A 24,636-nucleotide genomic window follows, 5' to 3' on the forward strand; every position below is an offset into this window, starting at 1 on the left:
TTTTACCCTTTAAATACTGAAGCCCTCAAAGTCATCTTTGGAGAAAGGCACAGATCACTGACTGTTTCTCAGACTCTGTGGTGTTTTTTTAATTTTGTTTTGTTTTGTTTTTATCTGTGCAAATTGTCCTAAACCTTGTCAAAATGAACTTCTAAATTAATTGAGACCTGTCTCTGATACTTTTTAGTTTAAATGTACAATTGAGAAAACAGTGCTCGATGAACATTACAGATTATAAATCATCTAAGGAATAAGAACGTTTAATCAACTCTAACATGGAGGTCAGGGAGAAGCAGGACTTGAACTGGGTCTTGCTGGTCTGCAGGATTGAATAGGTTAAAAGAAGGACTTTTCAAGATAAAGAAACAATTTGAGAAAAGTTTTAAAGATGAGTTCACCTAAGTCATATTTGGAGCATAGAATGGAATATGTAGAGATGAATCTGCAATGATTTGAACCTAATTCTTCAGTGACTTGTATGTGTCAGCTACTGTGCCAGACTTTAGGAATACAAAAATAAAAAAAGTGGTTCCAACTCTCAAGGACCTTATGCTGTGCTGAGAGTCACAGAAGTAAGTGGCTGTAATATCATAAGAAATATGTATGTATTTGGTCTTTGTCCCCCAGTTCCCGGCACACTTCCAAGGATTTTTCCTAAACTTCTTGGAAGTTCCACAGTGATCCATCTTTTGTACGCTAATGAGATGAGTGGTGGCTGGGAGCCTGAAGACAGCTTCAAGATGGGGCTGATAATTAGAAAGACCAAGGCATGGTTAGAAGGTTGAAACTTTCAGCCCCATACCACCACTGTCCCCTTCCGCTGACCTTCTGGGAGGGGAGAGGGGCTAGAAATTGAGCTAATAAGCAATGCCCAATAATTTAATCCATCATACCTATGTCATAGAGCCTCCACAAAAACTCTACATGACAGAGTCTGGAGAGCTTCTGGGTTGGGAGATTTTCTGAGCTGGTGAACACACCGAGGGGCTGGGAGGTTGGCACTCCCAGAGACATCACAGAAGCTCCTTCCTCCATACCCTGCCCTACGCATCTCTTTATTTATTTATTTTTTTGTCTATTCCTGAGTTGGCCACTTTATAATAAATTAGTAATAGTAAATAAAGTGCATTCTTGAGTGTGTAATTTAAAAATCTAAGCTGTTGGAACTTTAAAATATTTTGAGCCTTAACGGAATGTGATTATGGGACCCGAGTTACGTAAACAAGCAGCTACGACCTAGGCAGCCATAACTTTAATTTCCCTGATTGTACATTAGCCTTTTTCCTTGCCTACATTGTTTTGTAAACTGCTGTAAATGACTAAAGGGTGCAGGGGAAGACCCCTTCCCTCTAAACTGTGATCTTCATTATTGATTAACTTCCTTCTTTCTTCTCTCACACAATAACTATCGCATTGCCTAACATGAAATGTTAACTGTACTCTTAAAATTGGAAAGGAAATGAAAACAAACTGTACAGAAAAGAAAACAAACTGTAACTTTAATTAAATCATTATAACTCATAAACCAGCCTTGTATGTAAAAAAGGTAAAATCCTACTGAATTTCTTTTCTGCCTCTATAAACAAGACCTTAAGTTTGAAGTTTGAAGCACCGACCCCATTCCTTTGGAGTCTGTGTTACCCTAATGGCTGCTCTCAGACTTCTGCTTAAATGAACTCTTTTAAACTGGATTCTGATCCTTTTGATTATTTCAGGTTGACATGGGTTCTGTGAGCCATTCTAGCAAATTATTAAACCTGACAAGGGAATCATGGGAACTCTCTGAAATTATAGCCAGTTGATTAGTTCAGGTGGCAATCTGGGACTTGTGACTGGTGTCTGAAGAGAGGGAGGTCTTATGAGACTAAGCCTTTAACCTGTGGGGTCTGTGCTAAGTCCAGGTAGTTAGTGTCTGAATTGAATTGTAGGACACTTAGATGGTGTCTAGAGAGTTGGAGAATTAGTTGGTGTGGGGAAAAAAACTCATACACATTTGGTGTCAGAAGCATTGTGAATGAAAACAGTGCCAAGCAGTCAATTACAGGGCTGTGGAGGTGCTCTGACAGAGGCATGTATGAAGCGTTCTGTGAGCAGAGAGGAGGAATAGCTAACCGAACTTCAAGGCCAGAGAAAATCATCCCAGAGGATCAATGTCAAACTAAGTCTTAACACTTCAACAGGAATTGATCAAATGTAATGGAAGAAGAGAGTACAGGGAAAGAAGTGCCTTACAGAGAAGTAGAAATTGCATTCAAGGCCAGGCACAGTGGCTCATGCCTGCCAATTCCAGCACTTTGGGAGGCAAAGGGGGGCAGATCACGAGATCAGGAGATCGAGGCCATCCTGGCTAACACAGTGAAACCCCCTCTCTACCAAAAAATACAAAAAAATTAGCCAGGCATGGTGGTGGGTGCCTGTAGTCCCAGCTACTAGGGAGGCTGAGGCAGGAGAATGCCATGAACCCAGAAGGTGGAGCTTGCAGTGAGCCAAGTTCGCGCCACTGCACTCCAGCCTGGGCGACAGAGTGAGACTCTGTCTCAAAAATTAAAAAATTAAAAATTAAAATTAAAAGAAATTGCATGTAAAAGGGAACAGAGAAATAAAAGCACTTAACACTTTTGAAGAGCCCAAAGAGGCCCACATGCATGGGGTACAGAATCACAAAATATATTATTAAAAATCCAATAAAATATTTAAAATTAGTAAATATATGAAATTATATATTATGAGACATTTAAAAGTAATTAATAGTTATAATATTATGAAGAAGCTAATTAAGTGAACAAAGAATGAAACATTTATATTTTATTTGGCACTTGGGAGATGCTTTTTGTCAGAGCATTTTCTGCGCGGGGAGACACAAATGAGTTAAGGAATAGATGTGAGGTGACGAAGAAGAGACAATGAGTGTAGGGTCCTCTTTTAAAAATATTCTTGGATACGAGTGGAAGCCAAGAGTTAAATGTTTGAGGAAGTCATAACACCAAGTTTTTGGATACGGAAGAAAAATAGGCATGTTTTATGAGCAGCTTTAGAAAAATAATTTAAGGAACAAAAAACTAAACAAAAGAGAGAGGAGAATGAAGCAAAGCTCCTAAGGAGATAAAGGGGAAAAAAGGCTTAGAATTTGGGTTGAATGTTGGTATACAGAAGAGAAGATCAAGTAATACTGAAAATAAATGCACTGATCTCTAGATAAGACATATGAAGTAAGAACCTAGACTTGATGGGAGATTGATCATGGAAAACACAGCTAACGAATACATGGTTTCCTTTTGGGGGTGATAAATACATTCTAAAATTGATTGTAGCAGTGGTCACAAAAGCATTGAATTGCATGCTTTAAATGGGTGAAATGTATGGTATATAAATTATATGTCAGTAAAGCTGATGCAAAACAGAAAATAAACATGAAAGATATTATGAAGAATAATTAATATGATGATACTTAATATTAGTTGTAATAATTATCACAATAGCTAATTTTTATTAATACAATACATATAATAGCCAACATTTGTTAATATAAGGAAATCTAGTGGCTAAAATTTGCTGAATGTCAATTATGTAGTAGATACATTAATACAATTATATGTACAGCATATTTACATATAATATAATTTTATTTAATTAACCCAATAATCCTATTAGGTGGATCCCATTGTCTTCATTTAACAGATAAAGAAACCATGAGATAGAGATGTTAAATACTGTTCAAGTTCATATAGCTGGTGAACAAAAACCATATGAAGTGAAAGGCTTTGCTCCTAAACACCAGATTATCCTGCCCAAAACAGTATAAAGATGTGGACCTTATCTTTTCATCTTTGCATCACCAGCTTCAAACTTATAAAGAGCATTCAATAAGTATTTGCTGAATTAATTAGTAGATTGCTTTCAGATGATGAGACGAGAAGAATTACTTGTCTCTTACTCAGGGTAACAAAGTAATAACTATACAAGAAATAAAATCAGGAAGAAGATAACTGTCATTCTGGGCTATCTACTGAACAAGGATTGTTAAAACTATATAAAACTCACGATATTTCATATCAATAATTAATCTCAAAGTAAGAGCCTGTAGATCACTAAGTTAACAAAATCTATTTTTATGGCTGTTCCACTAAAAGATAGATTCTAGCGTTGTAATGTCCTTCTCAGTTTTAGAGAATATTTCCAACCTAGAAGCTCAAATTTTCTTACCTACTGTTTGGTTATTCATTATTTTCTATGGAAGAAAAAGTTGAGCATCAAGTTTACTCTTCTACAAGAAACAGGTGCTTACCTGAAATTAACTTTATGTACAGACTCTTGTTGCCAGTCAAATGGGAGACATGACAGGTCACGGTAGACACACTGTGGCCCTCCCAGTGGCATGTACTCTGAACAGTCACTGTGCCATTGCCCCAGTACTCTTGCTCAGTAGGGGCACAATCCCCCGCTGGGATCCAGGAGATCTGCGCAGCTGGCTTCCCTGCAACTGTCTTGCATACTGCAGTTCTATTCCTGCTTTCAAACAGGGTCACTTCAGGTGTAACTGCAGAGAGGAAAGGGGGAAAAAATGCTTCAGTTTTCACATAAAGTGTATGGAATTCAAAGAGATTTTGTTTCAGTCACAAATCGGGTGATGTGAAATACCACAATATATTATGCTCCTTACCTAGCACTTGGAGGTGATATCCACGATGGAAATTCCCATCAGGAGTTGCCATTATGCATCTGTAATACCCGTCATGAGTGATGGCCACTGGGTGAATCTGAAGGTCCGAATTCTGATCAGGTGTGGAGACCCAGGTTATTCTCTCATCAGTACAGTTGGTTTCCTTGGTCTCATTTCTTTCTTTCCTATAGGATTTTGTGCAGGAAGGCTGGCCTCTTATGATTATTTCCCATGTTATTACGATCAAATTTCTAAACTCAATACGAGGGCAACAAAGCACAGCATTTGTATCCATCAGTACAGGCTGTGAAATGTTACCTGGACACACACACAAAGGATAATGATAAAGAACACTTTGACAAGGAACTTCATGTGTTATGTTTATCCACAGTATATTACATGAAGTCATATTAGAACATAAATTTGCTGATCTTATTCCAGAAATATTAGACTTATGTAAGAAAATAACATTCACAAAATATAAATAATATATTGAACCCAATCTAAAGATTAACAAACTTTCTTCAGTATTATGTATTATTAGAAAAACAATATACATAACATTGTATTCTGAAATATAATAAAATATTCTGAAATTAATTCAGGAGTTTTAATATTTAGAAACAGAAGAAAACAGAATTGTAATTTAAACAACAAAGGCAATGCTCTAAATCTAATCTTTAGGTGGTAGAGACTACTGTATTTATCATACAAATCGTGTGCCTTGGAAAAGAAAATGGAATAACTAATGATGTGATTGTCTCCTCCTTTGTTTTGGTGAGCACAAGAAAAAATAGTAACATCAAAGTTAAACACCTGTCTCTAAGGTTGTTATTTCAGACAAACATAAATGTGGAAAGTTTATGGTTCTTTCATTAAAGGTAACTAATATGGCATTCAGGTGGAGCTAGCTGGACATGTTTTATTTAGATAATTACATGCTTTATTTAGAGAATTACAGAGTCAGTGAGACCCACAGATCTTTACAAAAATCTTTAATTTTGCCAGTTGAGCCATCCCATGTAAGTTAAAAAAATGCCTATTGATAAGATGTTTAGAAATATTTATTTCTAGTTTAAAAAGTAGTGTGGCATATAATTTTTAAAAGCTTTATTTTCCTTTGGACATTTATCATGAAAAAGTTTTATTGCAAATTCGTGACATTGTCAAACATAGCCTTTGGATATTTTCCTTCCTTCCTGTTTAGTCACACATATAATCTCAGAGAGTTCAGTGGTAAACTTTGCTCATAGATTTTATTTCTGTATATTCAATCCAATTATCAGGTGTAAATGTATAAGTCGACTCCTTTCTGTCCATCTTTTAAAGTAAAAATTAAGCCCTGCATCCTACAAGCATCTTGCAACATAGATTCTCATGCATCTCATAAGCCAACACAATGTTTCCACAACTGATCAGGGTTTACTAAGAGGTACTTATTCTGCCAAAGTATCTGTCACTACTCACCTGTAACAAAGGTGAGTGTCAGAGCTCTTGTCACTAGCATAAGCAGAATCAGTTGCAGAGGGGCAAACCTTTATGCGGATGAAGCTTGTTTTTGCGACACTCTACATTTAATATCTCTCCTCTCCTGTGTTGGTGTCCCCTGTCTCTTAGGTGGTACTTCAACCCTTGTATTTCACAGTCAGATAATGATCACATAACCAGATACAGAAAGAAATAGGACTTTAACGCGACCTGAAAGGTCATTAAATCCATGCTCCTGCCGGGCGCGGTGGCTCACGCCTGTAATCCCAGCACTTTGGGAAGCCAAGGCGGGTGGATCACAAGGTCAGGAGATCGAGACCATCCTAGCTAAAACAGTGAAACCCCGTCTCTACTAAAAATACAAAAAATTAGCCGGGCGTTGTGGCGGGCACCTGTAGTCCCAGCTACTCGGGAGGCTGAGGCAGGAGAATGGCGTGAACCCGGGAGGCAGAGCTTGCAGTGAGCCGAGATCGTGCCACTGCACTCCAGTCTGGGCAACAGAGCGAGATTCCGTCTCAAAATAATAATAGTAATAATAATAAATCCATGCTTCTTCCACCACTCCACCTTAGCAAATGTTCAGAGGTAAGCAAGAACATGGCTTGTTTGGAGAACTAGAGACTGGGACATTCAGGGTCCCTCGTACCACAGCACTCAGATCAACAGTTCTTCAAGTAATCACAAGACTGGCCCCCAGCCAGGCCATCAGCTAGTGATTCTACCAAAGTTCAACTTTCCATACCTCAGTGCTGGCCACTACTAAGGAAGCATATTACCTTCTGCAGAAATTTTTGAATAGGTCTGTGTCATCTGCTTTCCATCCATACATAAACTACTTGAAGCTAGAAAATATTTAGAGAAGAATAAATGAAATCAATTTCATGTACTCAGAGTGGAAGCCAGTGTTTCCTCACAAAGTCTTACTCAACGTAAAGACAATTAGTTAACCATAACTAAAATTATACAAAAATCATTGTAAAACAGAAATTAGAAGTTATGCCATCATTAGAGGAAAAAACCTGCTAACATCTTAAAAATTATACTTATAAGCAATTAATAATGATTTCTCATTCATGAGACGCTTTGTTTAGTCAACTAGTTTGTATGAGGTAACCAACCCTCACCCTATTCCTCCTTCCCCAACCAAGGAGATGGGTCCATGTGGGCATCTCACAAGAGCTGGTCCAATTATACTCCTTTCTCCAAATGCTGGAGACATCATCTTTAAATGAAATTTCTCTGTACATTTTTTTTTCCTTTTTAACCTAACTCTTCCAGAAGAGTGAAAGAAATGAACACAAAACTGGAATAATTACTAACCAGGAAGTAGCTCTATAGTCACTCTTATTGCTACTCAAATGTGCCTACCATGAGCTCATGGTAGGCACATTGTGGCCCTCCCAGTGACATGAACTCCCAATAGTCACTGTGCCATTGCCCCAGTATTCTTGCTCGGTGACACAATCCCCCTGTGGGGTCTGGGAGATCTGTGCAGCTGATCTGTCCGGGAGATCTGTCTTGCACACCACATTTCTGTGCCTGCTTAGAAACAGGGTCATTTCAGGGGGAACTGCAGAGAGGTAAGGAAAAAGTGCTTCAATCTTAACATAAAGAATATGAAATTTCGAGAGACATTTGTTTCAGTCCAAATCTGATGATGTGCAATACCACAATATATGATGTGTGCAATACCACAATATATGATGTTCCTTACCTAACACTTGGCACGGTTAGGATTAGGTACGTCAGTGATGGCCTAGGGGAATGACTGTTGCAGTAATTCTCAAAGCGTGGTTTTCAGATGGCTACGGATAACCAAGACCTTTTCAGTGGACATCATCGTGGGTGATATCCATGATGGAAATTCCCATCAGGTATTACCATTATTCACCTGTAATACCCATAATGAGTGACGACAACGCGATCAATCTGAAGGGCAAGATTCTAGTCAGGACTGGAGGCCTATGTTATACTCTTGTCATTGCAGTTTTTTTTCCATTGTTTCATTTGTCTCCTGTAGGCTTTGATGCAGGAAGAATTGTCTCTGATGAGTATTTTCCATGCTGTTACCATCACACTTGTCAATAGGATGGGATGGCAACAGAGCATAGCCTTTGTATACATTAGTAAAGACAGTAAAGTGCTAACTGGACACAATAAGAAAATGAAAATGACAAAAATTTCTACATGCCAATTTCTCCCACTGGGTCTCATTTAAAGTCCCATAAAATCCTTATTTATTTATTTATTTATTTTTATTATGTTTTGAGATGGAGTCTCTCTCTGTCACCCAGGCTGGAGTGCAGTGGCGCTATCTCAGCTCACTGCAAGCACTGCAAGCTCCGCCTCCTAGGTTCACGCCATTCTCCTGCCTCAGCCTCCCAAGTAGCTGGGACTACAGGCGCCCGCCACCACGCTCAGCTAATTTTTTGTATTTTAGTAGAGACGGGGTTTCACCTTGTTAGCCAGGATGGTCTCGATCTCCTGACCTCGTGATCCACCCACCTCGGCCTCCCAAAGTGCTGGGGTTACAGGCGTGAGACATCACACCCAGCCAAAACCCTTGTTTTTCTTAATGAGTATTTTGCCCACCTTGGATGTAAGAAGGTGGTTGGAAAGAGTTCAGCTTGCAACTCAAACATTTGATACAAATGCATTTCCTCAAGATAATCATCATGATTTGGTACGCAACAAAAATGCGTTAAATGTATTTCCAATTCGATCATGTAGAATACTTAAAAGATACTGTATATAAGGCTTGAGATTTAATACATTAATACTTTTACTGAATCATCAAAGACATTCTTAGGCAATGTGTGTGTGTGTGTGTGTGAGTGTGTGAAGAGTACAATGACTATTGGTGCAGCTTGGTGCCTTTTATAGGTTGAATTATATATCCTAAAATTTATATGTTGAAGTCCTAACCCTCAGAGATGTGCCCTTATTTGAAAATAAAATCGTTACAAAATATAACTAGCTAAGAGAAAGTCATACTGGAGTGGCGTGAGCCCCTAATGCAATACAATTGGTGTTCTCATAAAAAGAGCAAATTGGACACAGATATGGATACAGGGAAAGCATCATGTAAAAACTGGAGGTATGCTGCACAAGCCAGGAAGTACCAGAAGCTAGGAAAAGGGCTTGAAACAGATCTTTCGTAGTGCCTTCAGAGGGAGAATTGCCCTGCCAACACCTTGATCTTGGAGTTTTAGTTTCTAGAACTGTAACACGATATGTTTCCGTTACCTCTCACTTTATGGTTCTTTGTTACAACAGCCCTAGCAAACTAATACAGTACTCTGCACTTTATTCATGCTAAGGCACCCGTAATTTTAAACAACAGTTCAATTGCACTTTCAGTGAAAATGTCAGTAGAAAGGCAAATAACATCACTGTATTATCATTATTATTATTGTTGTAACTCATTTTTACCTAGGGGACCCCCTGAAAGGGTCTTGATTATCCCCAGCCATCTGAAAATCACACTTTGAGAATTGTTGAAATAGTTATTCCCCTAGTCCTTCACCAAAGAACCTGTGACCATGTGTTTAGGTAACCATAACTGGGGAAAAAGGAATACAAATATCTTTTGAGGGTTATTTGAATACTAATCTGAACTGATCCTGATACCCAAGAACACAAAGAACATTAAGGGCCTCCTGTTAGAGTAGAAACATATTGGAGTCAGGGGATAAAAGAAATCCTGGGCCTGGTTTATATCACAGTGGACCTTCAAAGTCCACAGACTTATCCAGTGGAGGTTTTTCAGTTGCTGAATATTTAATTAGAATGAACATGCTTAGCAGCTTGCAGACCGTCTTGTTGATTCCTTGATCTGTAAAGTAAGGGCTATTATAATAGGAAAGACCAAGAGAAATCCCCCAAACCACTCACCTTGGCGAAGATAGTAAATAAATATTAATATTGAAGACCTAAGTATGAGTCTCCTTTCAGAGACGTAAAGTGTACTAAAATAGTGGTTCCCATTATGTCTCCTACTTAATTTACCAGTTCAACCCCTGCAAAACACTGGATGGTGAATTATAGTAGACCAATGCCAAATTACCAAAGTATCAGCCCCAACTGCAGCTACTCTGCCAGATAAGCTATCTTTACTAGAGATACTCCAGTTATACTATGTGGTTATTGATCTGGTAAATGCATTATTTTCAATATTCACCAGGAAGGAACATCAAAAGTAAGTTTGTATTCCACAGGACAGTAAACAGTATATAAATATGGTCTTGTCTTAATTTCTACGTTCATGTACAGTGTAATCTATAAAGATCTAGGCTATCTGGGCATTCTGCAGAGACCATCATATTGGTCTACTATATTGATGACATCATTTCAATTAGATCTTCTGAGCAAAAAGTGAGAGTTATTATGAATACCTTATTTAATCACATGCATTCCAGAGGTGAGAAGTCAATTCTACAAAGATTCAGGGCCTGACACATTAGTGAAGTTTCTAGTAGCCCAGTGATCTGGACCCTACCATATATCTCCTCCCGAAAAAAGGACAAAGTATTTAACCTTACTTCCTACCACTGAGTAGCACAATACTTGGTTTTGGAGGCAGCCTGCTGTATATTTGCGATTACTGCTCTGACCCTCTAATAGGATCTTAGTCCCATGTGCTCCAGGCCAAGAAAGGAATCTGTGACAGGTCCATGCTACAGTACACCAGCCCTGAAAATAAGTTCATAAAATCAGGCAGATCTGTGATACGAGAAGATTCTGTGATAAAGATGCATTGTGGATCCTCAGACAAGTCCAGCAGGACAGTCACAGTGCAGGCCTAGGGTTCTGGGGTAAATCTATGTCATCTGAAGCAGATAACTAGTTGCTTTTTTAAAAAATAGCTCATGGCATTCTATGGGACCCTGGTGAAGACTGAGCATCTAATCATGGGATATGAAACGATCAGGCTCCTAAAATAGCCCATTGTAAGCTGCATACTATTAGACCCACAAAATCATAAAGTAAAGTGGGTCCAGCAACCTTCCGTTATAAAACAGAAAGAGAGAACCCAGTCATTTGAGTGAGCAAGTGGTCCAGGCCCCCACTTCATGTACCACTGTTACACTGTCATCTCTCCCTCAGCTCACATCTAAGCCCTCCCTGTGAGTTCCCTAGTACCAAAACCCAAGGCTTAGCTTGTGGATGGGTTGCCTCAGTCTGTGATATAAGCCAAAAGTAGACTGTTGCAGCACTGTAGCCCCACTGTGTTCTGGCCCTGAAAGACAGCGATGATGAAAAATACTCAAGTTAAAAATGATTCAGTAATAAAAGAGACAAACTCATGAGCAGTGGCAAATGGTTTGGCTTGTTTGGTCAGAGACCTGGAAGAGTCAAAATTGGAAGGGAGAGGACAAGAAGGTGTGGGGTAGAGGCATGCGGATGCATTCAGAAATTGCCAGCTTGGTGGAGCACTGGCATAGCCTCTTGAAGGCACAACTGGGGTTTGGGAATTATGTCTTATGAGGATGGGACACCATCCTTTAGGAGGGTGCTGTGTCCCCAGTTCCCAGTTCATAGAATAAACTGGATCTGAGAGACAAGGAGTAGAACTGGGGTAGTCTCACTCACCATCATTCTATTTTTTTTTTTTTTTTTTTTTTTTTTTTTTTTTGAGACGGAGTCTCACTTTGTTGTCCAGGCTGTAGTTTAGTGGCATGATCTCGGCTCACTGCAACCTCTGCCTCCCTTCACCATCATTCTTACTGACTCATTTAGAGAATTTGTGCTTCCAAATCCCAGTAATTTTAGATTTGTGAGTCTAGGATCTTGAGTTTCAGAGGGGAGATACTTCTACCAGGAGACGCGCTAAGAGTTCCTCTAAGCTATAGCTTTCCCCTAGTATACCAGTAGGCACAACATGGAGTTGCCTTTTGACAGGGGTAATTTAAGCCTGATCATCATGAGACAATAGTGTTACGGGATCTTTGGGATGTCACTTTGCCAGCTGGAAACCTTTGTGGCCAATGCCACCTTTGCCCAAATATTGCTGTGGCCCACTGGGCTCATTCTGCCCATTTGGCCTGGCAGGCTGCACTTGGCTGGCACTATTGGCCTGGATCCCAATCTTCCAAGGACGAGCCAGGCACAGACCAATAAAGGAATGTGTGAGTGAGCATGGGATCTGGCCACTGCACACAGCCAGGCACACTACCTGCAGAGGAGTGGACTGCTCCAGGTGCTGGCATGGGTGCCAGCTCCCTGCAAGGCTGCAGCTTGACAGGCGTACCATAAACAGCTTCTGGGGAATGTGGTGGTGCCCAGAAGCTTGGAGACAACAGGAACTGCAGAGCTGTAAAAAGGGTGTCACAGCCCTGGCTCAGGGAGCTCCTAGGTCTGGGCTCCCCAAAGTGCCACAGCTCTTCTCTCCTTCTCTCTTCTCTCCTTGTCACCCACAATGTGGCAAGCAAGGGGCATGTTTCAGCCCTGTTTGTGTTACAGCTCTTTTAACCCTATCATTTGGCAGGTAGTGAGTTCTTGTCCTGTGACTAGGAAGAAGGAGGTACGCAGAGAAGTGGAGGGCGAGCAAGGTTAAGAGGCGCTTTACTGAGCAATAGAACAGCTCTAAGGAGACCTGAATGGGTAGCTCCTTTCTGCAGCCAGTGTGTCCTGGTGAGTGTTTGGTTCCTAGCAGAGAAGAAACCCTAGAGTGGGTAGCTCCTCTCTACAGGCAGGTCATCCCATTGAGTGTTCAGCTCCTAGCTGAGAGGAAACCCTATAGTGGGCAGGTCCTCTCTAAAGGCAGGTTGTCCCATTATCTATTCAGCTTTCAGCAGAGAAAGCTGCAGAAGGTAGCTCCTCTCTGCAGCTGGTTGTCCCATCTTCTCTTCAAGTCTTTCTAAATCTAGGGCTTTTATGGGCCCCAGAGGGGAGAAAGTGCATGTCAGTTGGTCCATGAGTGCCCATAGATGGGCTCAGAAAAAGCATCACAGGTTCCAATTTCAGTTTGTGGGACCAGTAGCCCAGCCCCAAGGCTTCAGGCCTTCCTGGCTCGAAGGCGGGGTTTTACCAGGGACCTGCACCTTTCCACCCTGGTGCCTCTCCACCTCCTGCGGTTCTTCATGGCGCCCACACTGTTCATGCCGAGGGGCACCTGCAGGCCAGCAGTAAGCTGCCCTCAGCAACCCCCTTTGGCCTTCCTCCCGTGCTTATTGGTGCCCAAAGTCTGGAGGGGGCCAAGGTGGCAAGGCTCCTGCCTGTTCCCAGCTCCCAAGAGCACAGGAGTGCCCAGGTTGCAGCCACAGCTTGGGCGGCTACAGTTGCACCTGGGGAACTCCTGCTCTGCCGACTTGGAAGGGGCAGGGTTCCCACTTGTTCCCAGCTCCTGTTGGCTTCATGGAATGCACAGCCCTGGCTGCACCTCCTCTCTGTGTTTTCCCCACAGCAGCAGTGGGCAAAGAGCAGGTGGCATGGTGGCCCCAGTCAACCCTGCACAAAGGAACCCAATGCAACCAGGGCCAGCAATGTGAGTCCTGACTGTGCCTTCAGCCAGGTGCTTGCAGGCTCCCAGGATGAAGCAGGGGGTGAGGCTGAGGCCATAGTAAAGGCTCAGTGCCTGGGAGTGGGTCCTGCCTGGCTATGTGAGGGTGGGGGTAGTGCGGTCAGCTGCCTCGGGGACACGGAGCACAGAGGTCCCACCACCACCACTGCTGCTCTCACAGCCAGTCCTGCTGCCACCACCCACACCTCCCTTCTGCAGCTGGCATGATGGCCGTGGCCACTCCAGACAGCCCGCCACTGCATCAATAGGACTGTTTTTATATAATGGGAGTAGGGAGAAATATGCTTTTTGTACTCTCATAACCAGCTTTAATTATAAATCATTAAGTATGTGTAAATCAAGAAGGTCTTATGAGGGCCTGGCAACCAGGCCTCAGACCACTCAGGGGTCTATGCTTAAGACTCAGTCTCAGTCATGCCGTGGATGTATCTTTGATCCTAATTTCACTAGGATGTTTTATAAGTCATCCGCGACAAATTTATCAAACAACTTTTTGACATATACTGAACAGTTTGTGAGATTCTTTTTCTCTTTAATCTAAAATTAGGTAAAGTATATTAGTAGATTATTTAATATCAACTATTTTACATTCCTAAAAATATTACCTTGTTGTTGGTTTAATTCTTTTAGTACACTATCGATTTGATATGCTGATATGTGGAATCTTTGCCTCTGCATTTACAAGTGAAATTAGCTTAGAAATTTTTTTGTATACTAACTTTGTCAGGATTTAATATCTGAGTTATACTTGTAAAATTTAGAAAACACTTCTCCTTTCCCTAGTCTATGGAAAAACTAAATGACATAAAAATTATCTGCTCCTTAAAGGCTTAAAGTGATATAAACTATTTCTCTTACATAGCAATCTAAGGCCACACATTTTTTGGCAGTAATTCTCAATTTCTTCTATGGTTCTCTATCTGCTCACGTTTTCCATCTCATCTTGAGCCAGTTGCTAATTTAGTTTTCCACTAAAAAATGTATTTCATGGAAGTTTTCTAATTTAATAGGAGAAATTGTACAAAATATTCTCTTACATTTCTTTGGTTTCTTGCTATTTGTTGTTAATTGTTGATTTTCTCCCCATATTCTGTGTATTTTGTTCTTTACTTCCCATTTAGAATAGTCTTTATCCCATTAAAAAAATCAATTCTTGGAATTATTTATAAATGCTAGCTTTCCATTTCTTAATTCATGCAGTTCTTCTTTTGACTTTCTTACTACCTTTCCTACTTCCTTCCGCCATTTGAGTACAAGTTGACTTTCCCGGCTCTGCTCTCACTGCAAACCAGCATGCACACGAAACTCCTCCCACCCCAGACTGTTCTATTGGCTGAACATTTTCTGTGCCTTTCTACCCTGTACTTTAGTCCACAATGATCCCCTAGCCTCTTTTTTCCAATAAGTTATGCCTTCTGAAATACTTCTGTAGCCTGTGCAAAAGCTACTATCTGTAATACACTGATTTTGTATTGATTTTGTGTTACACTGCTTATCTCATTTTACCTTGTAATATAATTCTGTGTCCTTGTCTAATTCCAAGACCAGAATATGTAGACTACTTGAAGGTGCTGTAAGTTTTCTTCTTTTTAGCCTCTATTTTACCAAGCACATTTTTGTGTGCTACTAAGAAATCTACTTGTTTGTTTTTTGTTGTTGTTGAATTAAATTGAAGAAGTAGGTCCTTGCTTGGTCTTCAAGCAATAGTGTGCAGAGAGGTATCTGTTACAATTGCACACAAGACAAATGATCATATAAATGTTTATGCTGATGATCCAACCCTCCCATCAAACTGGTTATTCAGTAAGTGAGCATTTTACTTTCATTAAGAAGTATTCTCTGGCTCTGCATTTCCAGTTGTGTCATCAGATAGGAATTATTATCTGAAGCTAGAAAATATCTAGAGAAGAAATATGGAGAAAATTAATAAACTTTATTTACTGAAATGGACTAGAATCCCCTGATTTCATATATTATGATCACAGAAAACAACATTTCAATTCCTTAAATGAATTAATAATCACACCAAAAATCACAAAAACCTCTACGTAAAAGAAATCACAGTAAGACCATAACTAAATAAATGCAGGTATGTCAGGATTTTGACATTTCTTTTGCACTTATGAATAAATGATTCATCCAATATTATTATAACAGATCAGTCTCTACCAGTCTTTTGCCAGCCACACCCACTTCTAATCAGTGGAAGAGTTCAATGCAGGGCCCAGGAGTAAAGTTCCATTTCCAGAACTATTATAGAAATGACAGACAACTTCTCCCACTTCAAAAAAAGCTTAGAAGTATAGGATGAATACAATTCCTGTTCCAAATATATGGCTGAATTTGCAAAAAAGGTAAGGGAAACCTCTCAAGGTAAAAAATGACAAGGAGACAGGAAACCACGAGATCATTTGCTGGTCTCAATAACAGAAAGCCTTTTAAAAATAATTACTTAGATAAATTTAAATTTATTGTGATTTGTTTTATGGCTCATTTAATGGTCTGCCTTGGTAAATATTCTGTGTTCTCCTGAAAAAAATGTGCATCCTCTTGTGATAGCTAGTTTTATGTGTCAAGTTGGCTAGAGTATAGTAGTCAATCATTCAATCAAACACTAATTTAAGCATTGTTGTGACGGTATTTTGTACATGATTAATAACTACAATCAGTTGATTTTAAGTAAAGGAGATTATTCTCAATAAAGAAGATAGGCCTCACTCAATCGGCTGAAAGGCCTTAAGAGAAAAAGTGATGTTTTCCGGAATAAGAAAAAAAATTCTTCCTTAAGATGGCAGCATTAGTTGCATTAGTTTCTGCCCAAAAGTTTCCAGACTACCAGTCCACCCTATAAATTTCAAACTTACAAGCTTCCACAATTTCAATAATCAATTCCTTGAAATAACACTCACACACATACACACACACACACATACATATACATACTTTCTACTTATTACGTTTCTCTGGTGGAACCCTGACTGATACAGATTTGGTACCATAAGTGGTCCTCAAGAAACAGAATATTAAGGATGAATTTTCAGAATTGGTTCGGGGTTTTCTGGAATTGGTCATCTAATCTAATTAGATTTAAAAGCACTAATGACTGCATTTCTAGTGCTAGAGGGCACACTGATAGTCCATGGCATGAAGTAACAGTAGAGATATGCAAAAATGTCACCACTGGATAATCCTAGTCAAATACTTACAAAAAGCAAGGTCTGAGTGATCATGTGTTTGGTACTTTAGGACATTTATATATAATGAGATTGACTGGTTTCTTCTAATTTGCTGGGCAAATGGATAAAGAAAAAGATGAGTTCAGGGCTTCAAATTCTCAACTTAAACTATATGAATGAACTGGAAGTTTCTACGTCTGCCATGAAAGAACCCCCTATCTTCTCAGCAAGGCTGAAGTTTCCAGATACCAAAACTTATCCCGTAAGTGGTTAAATGACAACACAAATTGAATTCCTAACTTGTCAGGGTATCCTCAGCTAGAGTGAGGTTATTGATTGGAAAGGAATGGGATCCTGAAAATTGGAATGTGAACATATAGGCAAAAGCTGAGGAAACTGAGCATGTAAAATCTCTACAGTCTCCTAAATCTTTGCCCATAGAAGCAGTCCTCCTACCCCTGTTTGAAGTGGTTAACCCCCTGCTTTGCCTGAAGAAACTATAATGATTTTTCTTCAACTAGTTGCCTTAAAAGACACTTTCTATTCTCCTCAGGATCTTCCCCCTCACTCCTCTTTGCTTCCAGATTTATAACCAGACTTGAGTCCTCACAGGGCCCAAAAAGTGAGGTACAGTGTGATCCACAAGGAGTTACACCATGCACCAAAAGAGCTATATGACTTTTCCAATGGATACAGTTATAAATCTAGACAATATGTATAGGAATGAATATTAAGGATGTGGAATAATGAAAAACAAAGCTGAATGAGGCCAAATTATTGATATGAATCCAGTTAGGCAGAGATTCTAGATTCAATGCTGTAGCTCCAGGCATTAGAAAGGGCTCTGTGTGTGTTGGTCAGTTCTTGTACTGCTATCAAGAAATACCTGAGACTGGGTAATTTACAAAGAAAAGAGGTTTAGTCGGCTCATGGTTCTACAGGCTGTACAGGATGCATGGTGGCATCTGCTTCTGGGAAGGCCTCAGGGAGCTTTTACTCATGGCAGAAGGCAAAGCCAGAACAGGCATGTTCACATGCCCAGAGCAGGAGGAAGGAGGTGTGGGTGGGAGATGCTACACACTTTTAAACAACCAGATCTCATAACTCACTCACTATCATGCAAACAGCACTGAGGCAATAGGGCTAACACGTTCAAAAGAATGTCACCTCCATGATCCAATGACCTCCTACCAGACCCCACCTCCCACACTGGGAATTACAATTAGACATGAGATTTAGTGAGGACACAGGCCCAAACCATACCACTATTAATTTGTTTAGTGAGCTGAAACATTGACCAAATTGTGGTCTACACTAAATAAAAATAAAATATCAGAACTACTTCAGTATATGGAAAAATGAGAGTGCCAGAGGAAAAAAGTTCCAAAATCTGCACATAAACTCCTCCCACTTCTTGCTAGAATTCCAGCTGGAAAAACTTTGAAATTGTTTGCTGAGTGTTAATATGTGAACAATATCATTTATTCCTGGAAAAAAAATACGCTGATTGTGACTGTGATTATTATATAAATTATATACATATTTTATATTAATTATTATTATCATTATTATTATTTAAAAGTAATGGTTGTTGTTTTGATTCTTAGGAGCTATTAGCATCACACGGTCCAAAGTTATTTCATAACCACAGATCTGCCCCTTAATCCCAGTCAGGGATATGGAATGTATGTTAGTGATAGCAAGAGAAAAGAGGAAAAATATATTGATAGTTTGATATAGTTTGGTTTCCCACCCAAATCTCATTGTAAATTGTGATCCTGAGGGGGGCCTAATCGGGGGTGACTGGATCATGGGGTGGTTTCTAATGGTTTAGCACCCTCCACCTGGTGCTGTCTCATGATAGAATTCTCACAAGATCTGCTTGTTTAAAAGCGTGGAGCACCTCCTCACCTTCTGCTGGCCATTTGAAGACATACTTGCTTCCCCTTCACCTTTCCGCCATGATTGTAAGTTTTTTGAGGCCTCCCCAGTCATGCTGCCTATGGAACAGTGAGCCAATTAAACCTCTTTTCTTTATAAATTACCCATTCTTGGGTAGTTCTTTATAGCAACGTGAGAATGAACTAATACATGATTACTTAATGCCCAGAGAATAGGCAGAGCACAGCTCAAACTTGTGTGGCGCCTAGAAGATTTCTCGTGTGGGGCAGGTGCAGCAAAACACAACCATATACAGCCATCACCAAGGTTTGCCATCTTTTTCTGAGTGATTCTAGCCCTTGCTGATGCCAGGCTGGCAGAAGGAAGGGTTGCCTTTCCCACAGGACTAGGGTGTATCTAATCTACCCTTGTCCACCAGCCCCACCCAAGGCCCATGCCTGGCCACTCCTGAAATAGGGTGCACACAGCACAGCCTCCATTTCCCCACCTGAGTGTTTTGCAGTGGCCTGGGAGCAGTTTGGCCTCCCCAGCACACCTGGTGCTCAATCTTGAGGTGTCAGAGGATAAAACTATGCACTCGATCCCAAAGTCCAGGGTTCAAGCACACCACCCAGAGGTATCAAAATGAGATCTGTGGCCTAAGTTCAAGCCAGGGAGGAGCCCCCACTCACAGAACACTGAGAAGAGTGAGGAGTAGGTGTGTGTTTTGGCATGGTAGTTGGGCGTCCCTTTATCTGTGAGACTGATCGAATAAGGGTTTAGCCTATTGGCCATCTGCAGCTTCTGCCCAAGGAATCTCCACAGCCCACAACATCTGGAACACCTCAGTGATCTGTACACAAAAGGCTTGGGACAAAACTAGCTAGTTGCACCTGCTCCTGGGACTGACACCACAGAGAAAACTGGTCAGGAGAGCACAAGCTGGGTGGTCTTCACAACCATGTTCTGGGCAAAGAATCCAGGCTACAGGCACCACACCAGTGTTGCGGGAAGTCAGGAACTCCAAATGGAGGGACCCACTGGAGCCGTGGAAGAGGAACATAAATTGTGAAGATTTCATGGACATTTATCAGTTCCCAAATAATACTTTTATAATTTCTTATGCCTGTCTTTAATCTCTTAATCCTGTTATCTTCATAAGCTGAGGATGTACGTCACCTCAGGACCACTATGATAATTGTGTTAACTGTACAAATTGATTGTAAAACATGTGTATTTGAACAATATGAAATCAGTGCACCTTGAAAAACAACAGAATAACAGTGATTTTTAGGGAACAAAGGAAGACAACCACAAGGTCTGACTACCTGCAGGGTCGGGCAAAAAGAGCCATATTTTCCTTCTTGCAGAGAGCCTATAAATGGATGTGCAAGTAGGAGAGATATCACTAAATTCTTTTTTTTTTTAATTTTTTTTATTTTTATAATGAACAGAGATTTATTTCTTACAGTTTTAAAGGCTGGGAAGTCTGAGGTTGAGGTGCTGGTTGATTCAGTTCCTGGTGAGGGGTCTCTTCCTAGCTTGGAGAAGGCTGCTTTCTCACTGTGTCCTCACTCACATAGCAGAGAGAGAGCTCTGGTGTCTCTTCCTCTTCTTATAAAGTCACCGGTCCTATTGCATTAGGGACCCGCCCTTAGGACTTCATTTAACTTTCCGAACCTCTTCACAGGCCTTATCTCCAAATACAGTCACATTGGAGGTTAGGAGGTTAGGGCTTCAACATATGAACTTTAGAGGGAGGGACACAATTCAGTCCACAGTGCTCATTATCTTTTCAGGTAAATTACTTCATCAGCAAATTTACGATAAGATTTAATTGCCCAAATTCTGTCTGAAAAGCATATGATATTATGTCACATCATTTGGCTCAAATGAAGAACTGTAAACTCTTCCATATTTCAGATGCTTTTCAGAGGGACATAGGTTATAAGCACCATGAAACTAAATTCTTTTCCTAGCAAGGAATATTAATATCAATACCCTGGGAAAGGAATGCATTCCTGAGGGGAGGTCTATAAATGGCCACTCTGGGAATGTCTGTCTTATGTGGTTGAGATAAGGACTGCGATATGCCCTGGTCTCCTGCAGTACCCTCAGTCTTACTAGGGTGGGGAAAAACTCTGCCCTGCTAAATTTGTGGTCAGACCAGTTCTCTGCTCTCAAACCCTGTTTTCTGTTGTTTAAGATGTTTATCAAGACAATACATGCACTGCAGAACATAGACCCTTATCAGTAGTTCTGCTTTTACCCTTTGCCTTGTGATCTTTGTTGGACCCTTATCAGTAGTTCTGCTTTTGCCTTTTGTCCTGTTTCCTCAGAAGCATGAGATCTTTGTTAGACCCTTATTAGTAGTTCTGCGTTTTGCTCTTTGAAGCATATCATCTTTGTACCTACTCCCTGTTCTTACCACCCTCCCCTTTTGAAATCCTTAATAAAAACTTGCTGTTTTTGAGGCCCACGTGGGCATCACAGTCCTACCAATATGTGATGTCACCCCTGGTGGCCCAGCTGTAAAATTCCTCTCTTTGTACTGTCTCTCTTTATTTCTCAGCTGGCTGACACTTATGGAAAATAGAAATAACCTACCTTGAAATACTAGGGGCGGGTTCCCCCAATATACCAGTGCACACTTGCAGCAAGAGTCTTGCCCAGGGATACTCATCTCTTTATCCACTGCATTGCCAGAACACCCACAGACATACCCCACAACCTGCTCTGACTCTGCCAAGCTCAGAGGATCAGCAGGTCCCCAAGGAGTTGTGGGCCTCCTGGTAACCTAAACTTTGCCCTAGACAGGAAGAGAAAGTAAGCAACTTAGAAAACATATGTGAGGATATAGTCAACAAAAATTTACCCAATCTCACTAAAGAGGCCAACATGCAAATTTGAGAAATTTAGACAACTGCAAGATACTACACAAGATGACCATCCCCAAGACACACAGTCATTAGACTTTCCAAGGTGGATGTGAAATAAAAAATCTTAAAAGCAGCTGGAGAAAGGGGCCAGCTCACTTACAAAGGAACCCCATCGGATTAAAAGCAGACATCTCAGCAGAAAGTTTATAAGCCAGAAGAGATTGGGGTCTATTTTCAGTATCTTTAGAGAAAAGAAATTCCAACTAAGAATTTCATACTCTCCAAACTAAGTTTCATAAGCAAAGAGAAATACAATCTTTCCTAAGCAAGCAAACACTAAGAGAATTCACTGCCACAAGGCCAACCTTACCAGAGATCCTTAAGGGAGTTCTAAACATGGAAATTTAAGAACAATACCTGTTACTGCAAAGACACACTTAAATACACAGCCCTATAAAGAAACTACACAATCAAGACTACAAACCAACTAACTAACAGCATCACAACAGGGTCAAAACTTCATATATCAATATTAATCTGGAATTAAACAACCTAAATGTGCCACTTGAAAGGCACAGAGTGGCAAGTTGGATAAAAGAACGAGACGTAACCATCTGCTGTCTTCCAGAGAACCATCTCACATGTAAAAAAACACACAGGCTAAAAGTAAAGGGTTGGAAAAAGATCTATCACACAAATGGAAAACAAAAAAGAGCAGGGGTCACTATTCTTATATCAGACAAAATAGAATTTAAACCAACAACAGCAAAAAAAAAAAAAAAAAAAGGACAAAGAGGAGCATTACACAATGATAAAGGGTTCAAATCAAAAAAAGAGTTAACTATCCTAAATATATACATGCCCGACATTGGAGCACTCAGAATAAAAAAAAAAAAAAAGTATTTCTAATCCTATGGAAAGACTTAGCCACTTAATAATGGTTGGAGACTTCAACATTCCACCAACAGCGTTAGATCATCAAGGCAGAAAACTAAGAATTCTGGTCTTAAATGTAGTATTTGATCAATTGGGCCTAACAGACATTTACAGACTACTCCACCCAAAGACCACAGAATATCCATTTTTCTCATCTACATATGGAACCTACTCTGAGGTCAGACACATGCTCAACCATAAAACAAGTGTCAATAAATTAAAAAATGTCAAAATCATGCCAACCATACTCTCAGACCACAGTGGAATAAAAATAGAAATCAATATCAAGCATGTCTCTGAAAACTCTACAAATACATGCAAATTAAACAACTTGATCCTCAATAAGTTTTGGGTAGACAACAAAATTAAGGAAGAAATCAAAAAATGTTTAAAATTAATTAAAACAGAGACATGACATTAAAAAAAAAACCCTGAGATGCAGCACAGTGTTAAAAGTTTATAGTGCTGAATACCTACATCAAGAAGTTAGAAAGATCTCATATTAACAATCTAACATCACACTTAGAAGAACTAGAAAAGGCCAGGCACTGTGGCTCACGCCTGTAATCCCAGCACTTTGGGAGGCTGAGGTGGGTGGATCACAAGGTCAGGAGTTCGAGACCAGCCTGGCCAGCATGGTAAAACCCTGACTCTACTAATAATACAAAAATTAGCCAGATGTGGTGGTGGGTGCCTGTAATCCCAGCTACTCAGGAGGCTGAGGCAGGAGAATCTCTTGAACCCAGGAGGCAGAGGTTGCAGTGAGCCAAGAAAGCACCACTGCACTCCAGCCTGGGCAATAAGAGCTAAACTCCACCTCAAAAAAAAAAAAAAAAAAAAAAAAAAAAAAAAAAAGAAAAACAGAAGTGGAAGATGGAAAAGAATTAGAAAAACAAGAATAAACTAACCCCAAAGCCAGCAGAAGAAAATACATGACTCAAATCAGAGCAGAACTGAATGAAATTGAGATCCAAAAATCTATACAAAGGATCATCAAAACCAAAAGGTGACTCCTTGAACAGACAAACAAGATCAATAGAGTACTAGCTGGAATAACAAAGAAAAAAAAAGAGAGGAGGTCCAAATAAGTACAATCAGATATTACACAGGTAACATTACAATTGATCTCATAGAAATACAAAAGATCCTCGGAGACTATTATAAACACCTCTATGCACACAAACTAGAAAAATCTAGAAGAGATTGATGAATTCCTGAAAGTATGCAACCTCCCAAGATTGAATCATGAGAAATTGAAATCCTAAGCAAACTAATAAGTTATCAAATTGAATCAGTAATTTTAAAAATCTACCAACAAAAGAAGCCCAGGACCACTTTTAGGTCACAAAATTTTAGTTTCACTTCAATCCCAGCCCTCAATTACTCTGAATTCAACTAGTCACCTAGTCAGTACACCACTGAGTAAGGTAACTCAGAAGGAGTTTTGCTGGATAATTATCACTGCTGCTAGGACAAGTCAAGAAACACCTTATAAGTAAGCAGATCAAGAGTATCCTCATAATCATTGAAAGAAAGCTTTATTTTCAGCTGAAAATGTCACAGTATCAGACTTACCAGACACTATGATAATGATGGAGATCAGTAATCTTGAAGCTGACATCTTTCCTAAAGTATACATTTGGAGTGGTTTTCTACTTAAACATAAATCCACTTTAAATCAATCAACAGACTCAGTGAATCTGTTTCTCTTGGTCACTTTTGCTTATTCTCTCTTCAACAGGATTGCAAAATGTATTTCTTCATTATCTTGCTTATCTTTAACTTTTGCTGATTAGCCACTGATGGGAAATGTCAGTGAGTTTTGCTGAGTAATAAAGCAAAAAAGCCAATGCTTACAACTCATTGCTTCTCCCACAGCGTTGAAGTAGGAAGATAAATCATATAACAATTCATTTAAAAAGTAGTATTTTGAGAGTATAAATTAAATATGGTAAAATGAACAAACCTTGAGTGTACAGCTTGATGAATTTCTACATATATATCCACTTATCTAATTACTTCCAAAACCAAGGTGTTGCTAATTTTTATTATTCAAGGTGTCCTTTGTTCCTTCTCTGCCAATACCCTCTCCTC

At 39.9% G+C, this 24,636-nt stretch overlaps 1 protein-coding gene across 2 annotated transcripts in view; it reads right to left on the reverse strand.

The window, feature by feature from the left end:
• Positions 1-24,367, reverse strand: part of CD200R1L (CD200 receptor 1 like) — a 30,194-nt gene extending 5,827 nt beyond the window's left edge. For both annotated transcript variants that reach the window (XM_073009719.1, XM_007985816.3), the window contains exons 1-4: positions 24,118-24,367; positions 6,925-6,990; positions 4,661-4,978; positions 4,286-4,537 (exon numbers count right to left, since the gene is read on the reverse strand). In XM_073009719.1, coding sequence (XP_072865820.1) covers positions 4,286-4,537; positions 4,661-4,978; positions 6,925-6,990; positions 24,118-24,181 — 700 coding nt within the window. In that variant the 5' untranslated portion in view covers positions 24,182-24,367. The remainder of the gene's footprint in view (positions 1-4,285; positions 4,538-4,660; positions 4,979-6,924; positions 6,991-24,117) is intronic.
• Positions 24,368-24,636: the final 269 nt, after the last annotated feature.

Source organism: Chlorocebus sabaeus, chromosome 22, assembly GCF_047675955.1.
Source record: "Chlorocebus sabaeus isolate Y175 chromosome 22, mChlSab1.0.hap1, whole genome shotgun sequence".
Classification (NCBI taxonomy): Eukaryota; Metazoa; Chordata; class Mammalia; order Primates; family Cercopithecidae; genus Chlorocebus; species Chlorocebus sabaeus.